This window comes from Schistocerca cancellata, chromosome 11 (genome assembly GCF_023864275.1).
Source record: "Schistocerca cancellata isolate TAMUIC-IGC-003103 chromosome 11, iqSchCanc2.1, whole genome shotgun sequence".
Classification (NCBI taxonomy): Eukaryota; Metazoa; Arthropoda; class Insecta; order Orthoptera; family Acrididae; genus Schistocerca; species Schistocerca cancellata.
In genome coordinates this window covers 100262351-100271587 of record NC_064636.1, presented here as the reverse complement: position 1 = coordinate 100271587, position 9237 = coordinate 100262351, and the positions used below count along the sequence as shown (strand labels likewise).

The 9237-nt window shown below is 39.0% G+C and overlaps 1 protein-coding gene across 1 annotated transcript; it reads left to right on the top strand.

Annotated features, from left to right (window-relative positions):
* The first annotated feature begins 6735 nt into the window (after nt 1-6735).
* Nucleotides 6736-8985, top strand: LOC126108264 (uncharacterized). Its single transcript, XM_049913492.1, has 4 exons — nt 6736-6782; nt 8344-8577; nt 8791-8851; nt 8911-8985. The coding sequence occupies exons 1-4, from the start codon at nt 6736-6738 to the stop codon at nt 8983-8985; spliced, it is 417 nt and encodes a 138-aa protein (XP_049769449.1).
* Nucleotides 8986-9237: the final 252 nt, after the last annotated feature.

The window sequence follows — 9237 nt, the reverse complement described above, 5'->3', positions numbered from 1 at the left end:
TAGAAAACAATGATAGGTGCTGGATTCAAATCCCAGTGAAGGTACAAAATACTTTCTCAACATTTCAGATTCGCATCTAGCTATATTTGGATATGTAATGTATTATTGCCCTTAGTTAACAATCCTATTACTTGCTGGGTTTGAATCATCTAACACAAAACTTTATGCTATGTCATTTCAACATTTGCACACACATGCTTACATGTGGCCAAAATGATATTTAAGATCTTTCATACTTACTTAAGAGACAATAGTTGCTTAATTGTAATACAAATGTCTTAGTCATGTAATTTAAAGTTGAAACTTAAGTTTCTGGAATGTCATTTATTGCAATAAACTTGAGTTTACAAGTGTTGTAGACTGTCACCTGATTATACCAGGTTTCGTGATATTTACATTATCGTAACATTAGTCTGATTGTGGACTCAGTATTACAGATCAATTTCTTCAAGTAGTGTCTCGTAGTAACCATTTTGTAGAGTGAAATGCCCGTACTGAAAAGAGATCGGAGGGACTGTAAGACTGTAACATTATGTGGGTGCATACAACTTAGGTGGAGTGGAATTCAGGTCGTTGGTATAGATTTGATGGTGATAATACCTGAGCTGACCTCTCCAGTAATTCTGTAATTGAGTTTTTGCAAATGTATGTACCTTCTGGCTGCACTTTGTTTTGAACTACATGTTGTATCGTGTTTGGCGACTGCCGTGGGAAGCTCGGGTGGTGCAGCTGATAGTTACTAGCTTACTGGTCATTCATTTGTATTGACGGGAGTCCTGTCCCCATATGTGGCACATGTCGTCCATATAGTTGCCAGTGTGTGGATGGTCCCTCAGCAGTGCTGGCCATAGGGAGGCACCCCCACATCCCCACGAGGAAACACCAGCCAGCTCACACCCTGCCTCTCTCTGTATGTGCAGCGCACCAGTCGTTACGGAGCTGAGTACCACAACCAGAACCACCACCACCTCCGCCGCTGCCGCCACCTCTGCCAGCGCACTTCGCCAGACACCTGCTGCTGCGCAGCCCACGACTACTCAACCTGATAAGGCCACTGTCTCTCAAATGCGGTGAGTTCCCTCAACACACACACACACACACACACACACACACACACACACACACAACATTGTAAGGTAGATCAGAAATAAATACTCAAAAGCATCAGAACATACATTCATGGGTGGTATCCTCAGGAATAGATCATAGTATCATGGGAGAGAGGTTAATTAAGAATAGGTTGGTAGAGAAAATAGCTATTGTCAACAGTTCAGTGACTTATTCTCATCAAGATCAGCAAACCAATGCCAGCAATAATTCATGCAATGTCATCCACAGAAAATTTAGTGGCAGGTAGAGTATGAGTGCACTGAATGTGTAACACAATGTCAAATGAGATAATTGTATGTTACTCTAGATGTATTGGAATGATCTAGCAGAGGTCACACATACACACATTTATGAGACCATTTTTGGTTCTCGTCAGGAATGAGGCAGGAAAAACAACCCAGTAATTTGCTATAAAGTTTCTGTTAGTAACAAAAATTACACTCTGCAAGCACCAGCCAGAAGCAAACGTCAGCAGAGCCTTAGCTTGTCAGGGAGTGGTCCACCTTGGTTGCCCCACTGCTGTAACAGCCAGTCCCTGTAACCACAGACATGCGAAACAGAAACTCTGCCTCCTGTTGACAATGTGTCTATCTGTGTGAGCAACAGATTTACAGTGCCATGAGCACCCAGAATCCACTGTCATTTGTGGCATGCATTCGTCTGTCTTTCCCTTCAGTTTTTAACCTCAACAACTACCTCTAGTGCCACAGCAGTTATTCCCTGATGCCTTCAAATATAACTTACTATGCTGACCCTCGTACTTGTCACAGTTTTCCACATATCACAATATCCTCACCTGTTCTGCAGAGACGTTCCACAGTTCTGTTATGAGTTCACCTAGTTTAAACATCCTTGTATAGCACCAAATTTGGAATGCTTAGATTCCCCTCTTGTTTTTTTCCATAATCCACGATTAATTTTTATGCAGTACTGTGCTCCAAACATACATTAAGGGACATCCAATACAAATTAAGGCCTATCCTTGGTATTAGTAACTTTGTTTTACAAGGAATCTCCTGCTTTCCCATGCAACATTACTCCTTGTGACAACCACGCTCTGTCCCTCAGTGTAAATTAGCTTCATGTGTAATAGTCACTACAAGCAGTCTACTGCGTGGTCCTTAATTCCGATGTAAACATTGCCACCAATGTTATTTCTGCTACTCAGCAATACTTTCCTCTTTCTTCCATTCATTAATCCTGATTTAGTGTTCATTCAACTATTTCTTACATTCATCAACTCTGGTGATTCATTCAGACTTTCAGTGAACACAGAAATATCACCAGTGAATTTTATTAAACAAAATCGTTTTCACCTTCAGTTTTAATTAAATTCCTGGAAGTTTCTTCAATTCCACCAATGATTCTTCAGTGTTCATCTGAACATTTGTGGAGACTACCTGCATCTTTATCTTTAATCATCTTTGATTCAGAGTACCAATTCTTGTTGATTATTGCTCATATTCTATGTTATCTGCTGTACCATATACGTACCTTTTAGAGAAAAAAAAAAAATCACTGTTTCATGCTGTCAAATGTCAGGTAAAGATCTACAAATCCAATAAATATCTCTTGATTTTTCTCACACATTCCTGCCACTATAAGGTTGAAGGTCAAGTTGTCCTCCCTGGATCCATTACTCCAAATTTAGCATCCTCAAACAGATCATAAGCTTTGTCTTCCATTCTTCTGGATATTGTTATTTTTGTCAGTAAGTTGGATTCATGAGCTGTTTGGCTCATTGTGCGTAAGCTATCACACTTACCAGCGCTTGGTCACTTCTGTAGTGTTTGGATGTCTTTTTCTGGCTGTCTGTTGTTATGAATTGTCTCTCATCGATTATATAGACGAACTTGAAAATTCGTTTGATCGCCATTCAATATCAGATTATCTAGAGCCTCATAGAAGTTAAAATTCACATTCCATTCCTGTGTACTTCAGTATCCTATTTATTTACACACTGAATTCACGTAACAACTCTTTTAAAATTTACTTCACTCATTGTCATAACTAAATTGTGATCTGACTGTACATCTGGTCCTGGGTACACCTTAAAATCCAATATCTGATTCTATAATGTGTGTCTGGTTGTGATGTACTCCAGCTGGAAATGTCTTTACCAACTAAAGCTCTGCCTCCCTCCTTAAGAGCTGAAAATGCCAAGATACCGAAGCAGCCATACAAATGTACTAGCAGCAAGTCAGCCATCATGTGGTGGAATGGTGCAGGAAGGCTCCTCCAAAGGGAGTGCTTGTAATGGTAACACCGACCACCATAAATGGCAGTCAGTGATTACATTAAACCTCTATGAGGAATTTTTGAGAAAGTTGTGACCGTGAGATAACCTAATGGGAACAGAACAAACAATCTGTTTGACTGGGATTCACTTCCAAAACACTCCAGCAGAGTATAACTAACACTAAACAGGTGGGTGAGGAACAGATTTTCCCCAGCACAAAAACAAGTTTAATATTACGTATTAATATGTCGCCAGCCTAATTAGGAATTTTTGTCAAACAATGTAATAAAGCTCAAGGCAGTGCTAGGGCTAACCTAACTTTGCTTAACATCTACTAAACTCTTACTTGACATCTGTTCGCACTAGAACACAGTAACCTAACCTTGCAGATAAATGTAGTACTAACTTGGAAGTGAAGACGATGTACCTTGAATGAACTAGATGCAGCAGTTAATACAACTGGTCACCAACACACATGATACTAATAGCATTACTGAACAGCGCAGAGCATGAAATGATTCTGATTTAAATCGGGGTTTATTATGATCATACTCTATAACATCATTGCTTAGTAGAGTTTCTCTATGCCATTACATGAACCAGCTTGCATTAAAATAGCAAACACAGTAAATATTTCTTTCTTGAGCTCAGTTTGAAGCAATTAAACAGAAAGCAAATCTAACTACAGTGGCTCTGGAGGGACCTTTGCTTTGCTTCATTAACCAACTGGCCTAGCACATGAGGGCTATTAAACTTTAATGGTTTGATGAACCATGCTCATTAACAAAACTACTCAAGTGTGTATGGGAAATTGTGAGTATTGTCATGAATAATTATTCATTAAGTGAAGCACAAAAAACTATAACTCTTCAAATAACAAGTGTGCTTTGAAAAGCAGTCTTTTAACCTTCTCAAAATATGGTTGACTGTGCAAATGCCAAAACAATTTTAAATTCAAGTTCAAACACCTACTCATAAAATTTCTATTCAATATTATTATTCTTTTAACTAACAACTTTACTATTTACTGGTACTTTTTTAAGTAAGGCAAATTATTTAAGAAAATGATTGCAGATAGATTGAAAACCACACTGGCAGTGTAGTATTTCTCAAACTATAAAACTGAACTTTAAACACAACTCCACACATCAGAAAGTAATCACAACTATTTCTGAATAGTCTTTTCATGATAAATTAGCACACTCGGAATTAAATTCACTAGGATAGGATTCCTGGTGAGGTTTGTGATTTGGGATAATCACAGGTGCAAGACAGAGCTTTTAGCAATACCACGATTATTATTGAAATCAACCAAATTTCGCAAATACCTGGTCCATTTACAGAGTGCCAAATATAAACATTTTGGTGGAAGGCTGGTGGCACTGGTGGCGTGATTTGCAGTGGCTGTTAACATGGCGGCGATGTAGTCATGGCAGTACTGTTGGCCTCGCCCTGTTATAGGTCTTCTGAATTATATTTTTGCAGGGCCAAAAACCGTGCCATTATACATGGTATCACCAAATGCAGAATCAAAGGTGCATAAGCAACGCTCTTAGCTCCTCTGCCTCAAAACTGCAAGAATGAGCCACAATGTTCTGCTACTGCTAGCGAGATATTAACCACAGCACTGCTCAAGCCAGACTCCTTAGCCGTCACAAGGGACAAGTTGCCGCGTGCCTGAACGACACCTTTTCCATTCTGCCAGGCTACTTCTGTAGCTGCAGGGATTCCCCACATTTTTTACATTCAACCCTGCATTCCCTAACTATGGACCAAGTCATTTACAGTGCATTACATAATAATCATTCCAGTAGTTATTTACATTAACAAGCTTAATTTAAACTTTGTTCCAAAAGTTCACATAACTGAAATATGTATACGTTATCAAAGAATTTCCATGACAGATAAAAGAATCTACATACGACAGATACAGCACTCTACATAATCGACATGATCATCGGTTCAGTAATGAAATAAAATTTCTGGTATAGGAAAGGTTGATGGTGAGCTTCTAATTGTCGGACTATGTTATTTAACTGAACTCAACAGAAGCTAAGAGGGTCTTTTCATAGTTGTTTAGTGTTTGGCTGATCAGTGACTCGAACACAGAGCTTAATCATATGAAGCTAGAGCCATTTTAACACACCATCAAACTTTCAGTCCAGTGCCATTGTTTTGTTGTTAGCGGAGGTTGCTCCTCACTGGATGAGCGTTTCCTTTTCCTGGAGGTTAATTACAGCCTTTACAAAACCTTCTTTTCCTTGTTTACCAATAATCAACTTTCACTAGTGGCCTTACCTACCTAATGTGTACTTTCGACTTGATTTTGTAATCGATGAAATAAAATCACATAATTGTCAGCTGCCTTACTGGAATTATTGTAGCCTATGGAAATTTTTGCAGGAAATGTTTCTCCCACCTGAGCAGCTGTCATCTTCTAAGAGTTTAGGTTGCACCAACACTAGATCATAGAACAAAACTCGGTGACAAGTATCAATCAAACTTCCAGAACGTTCTCCTGGTACCTTTGTTGTATTAATAGCTGCAGTAGTGTGGTATTGTGTCAAGGAAAGTTAATTATTTTCTATTTCTTTATTTTTGTGCTAAGGCATATAATTTTACTGAGAGAAGAGATGCATTTGATTTATAAGGAAGTCAATCATACGCAGTTGCTGTTCTGAGAATGGGTCCATTGTTATTCTCGAAGTGGATTCCTTTTGTTATAATTTCTGAAGAAATTTATTTTTTACTTTGAGGTGGTACTAAGCAGCTTTGTTTATCCAATATAATGTTTTTTTGAAGAGGTCATTCATTATTGTAGTTTCTTCTGTTACTATTAACACAACCGGTCATTGCAAAGACGAGACTTGTCTTCAGTAAACGTAGCTTACGTAGCGCAGATAATCCCTCCAGATAAATTCCAGGTGGTAAAAGGAGGCCTAAAAAAAGTATCGTGCAATTGCGTAAGATAGTCCATAATTTTTTCTATGTAGCGTACTACATTGATGCATATTGCCTAAAAGGGCCACCCATAATTTTACTGAAACAAGTAGATTCATGCATAAGATCATAGAGATTTTGTTTTACATGTTCTCATACAGGTTGCAATAAGTTTAGTTATCAGCCATAATTTTTTATTGGAAGTTATAAATTATTCTTGGAGTGACTTACTGAATGTTGTACTCTTGATGGTCATGAAGATTGTTGTTTAAGCCTTTGAAAATGGTGCACAAAGTATTTTGTGCGTGTATGTGGTAAGTGCGCTGAACAAATCAAATCGGAAAATAATTTTCTAATTTTGAGTTGGTTTGTCTTGATGTGGTGGTTTACCAGTATGGCCCAATTGATTACTGGCAAACGTCATGAAATGTGACCAGTTAACCATCATGCAACACTTTAATTCAATAGCAAATATTGCGGAAGAAAGAAAGAAGTAATTTAGTGTTAAACGTCCTATCGACTGCAAGACCATAAGAGACGAAGCAGAATCTACAGCACTCAAATGTGGGAAAGGAAATAGATAGTGGCATTTCAAGGGAAAGGCCACAGCATTTGCATTGATCAGTTTAGGAAAAAAAAGGAAAATGTAAACCAGGATGGTTGGGTGGACATTTGAGCCATTCGGCCTTAACTTGATAAAATGAAAATGTTTGGTCCTTAGAAAAAAATGTACAATCAGAGGCTAATGAGTCCTCAGAATGTAACAATATGCATCTGGTGTGACAAAGGTCTTTTGTGCTAAGAAATTGTTCCCAGGGATATGTCCATAGTAGTTAGCATCCGTTGTATTCGTGGTTGTCTGCAAATAATTTCATTGTGTCATTTGAAATAGTAATATGTGCTCATCAAACCAAAGGAGAAAAGTAATTTTTATATTTATCGCCTCTACGTGTCTTTTCAACAATGATGGGTGGTGTTGATTTCAACTGTCACACAAAACTTTTCAAGCCATCATTTCAAGTTAAGATATGTCACTCGTAGCAACTGGCAAAAAGGAATTCGATAATAAACATTTTCTTGTGTGCAGTCAACAACGATGATGCATGCAGGCTTAGATTTCCACTCCACACAGAAGTTTCCATTAAGTTATTTCCGTTTCAGACATATGCAAATCTCGCTACAGCTAGTCTAAGCAGATGTTTAATGTGTATTTGTGGTTAGAAAACAATGATAGGTGCTGGATTCAAATCCCAGTGAAGGTACAAAATACTTTCTCAACATTTCAGATTCGCATCTAGCTATATTTGGATATGTAATGTATTATTGCCCTTAGTTAACAATCCTATTACTTGCTGGGTTTGAATCATCTAACACAAAACTTTATGCTATGTCATTTCAACATTTGCACACACATGCTTACATGTGGCCAAAATGATATTTAAGATCTTTCATACTTACTTAAGAGACAATAGTTGCTTAATTGTAATACAAATGTCTTAGTCATGTAATTTAAAGTTGAAACTTAAGTTTCTGGAATGTCATTTATTGCAATAAACTTGAGTTTACAAGTGTTGTAGACTGTCACCTGATTATACCAGGTTTCGTGATATTTACATTATCGTAACATTAGTCTGATTGTGGACTCAGTATTACAGATCAATTTCTTCAAGTAGTGTCTCGTAGTAACCATTTTGTAGAGTGAAATGCCCGTACTGAAAAGAGATCGGAGGGACTGTAAGACTGTAACATTATGTGGGTGCATACAACTTAGGTGGAGTGGAATTCAGGTCGTTGGTATAGATTTGATGGTGATAATACCTGAGCTGACCTCTCCAGTAATTCTGTAATTGAGTTTTTGCAAATGTATGTACCTTCTGGCTGCACTTTGTTTTGAACTACATGTTGTATCGTGTTTGGCGACTGCCGTGGGAAGCTCGGGTGGTGCAGCTGATAGTTACTAGCTTACTGGTCATTCATTTGTATTGACGGGAGCCCTGTCCCCATATGTGGCACATGTCGTCCATATAGTTGCCAGTGTGTGGATGGTCCCTCAGCAGTGCTGGCCATAGGGAGGCACTCCCACATCCCCACGAGGAAACACCAGCCAGCTCACACCCTGCCTCTCTCTGTATGTGCAGCGCACCAGTCGTTACGGAGCTGAGTACCACAACCAGAACCACCACCACCTCCGCCGCTGCCGCCACCTCTGCCAGCGCACTTCGCCAGACACCTGCTGCTGCGCAGCCCACGACTACTCAACCTGATAAGGCCACTGTCTCTCAAATGCGGTGAGTTCCCTCAACACACACACACACACACACACACACACAACATTGTAAGGTAGATCAGAAATAAATACTCAAAAGCATCAGAACATACATTCATGGGTGGTATCCTCAGGAATAGATCATAGTATCATGGGAGAGAGGTTAATTAAGAATAGGTTGGTAGAGAAAATAGCTATTGTCAACAGTTCAGTGACTTATTCTCATCAAGATCAGCAAACCAATGCCAGCAATAATTCATGCAATGTCATCCACAGAAAATTTAGTGGCAGGTAGAGTATGAGTGCACTGAATGTTTAACACAATGTCAAATGAGATAATTGTATGTTACTCTAGATGTATTGGAATGATCTAGCAGAGGTCACACATACACACATTTATGAGACCATTTTTGGTTCTCGTCAGGAATGAGGCAGGAAAAACAACCCAATAATTTGCTATAAAGTTTCTGTTAGTAACAAAAATTACACTCTGCAAGCACCAGCCAGAAGCAAACGTCAGCAGAGCCTTAGCTTGTCAGGGAGTGGTCCACCTTGGTTGCCCCACTGCTGTAACAGCCAGTCCCTGTAACCACAGACATGCGAAACAGAAACTCTGCCTCCTGTTGACAATGTGTCTATCTGTGTGAGCAACAGATTTACAGTGCCATGAGCACCCAGAATC

What these genes read in the sequence shown, in the direction of transcription:
- LOC126108264 (XM_049913492.1), top strand. Translation starts at nt 6,736, where the DNA reads ATGCAACACTTTAATTCAATAGCAAATATTGCGGAAGAAAGAAAGAA. An exon ending in ATTGCGGAAGAAAGAAAGAA is followed by an intron (nt 6,783 to 8,343) that starts GTAATTTAGTGT and finishes ATGGTCCCTCAG; the next exon opens with CAGTGCTGGCCATAGGGAGG. An exon ending in GCCACTGTCTCTCAAATGCG is followed by an intron (nt 8,578 to 8,790) that starts GTGAGTTCCCTC and finishes CATCAAGATCAG; the next exon opens with CAAACCAATGCCAGCAATAA.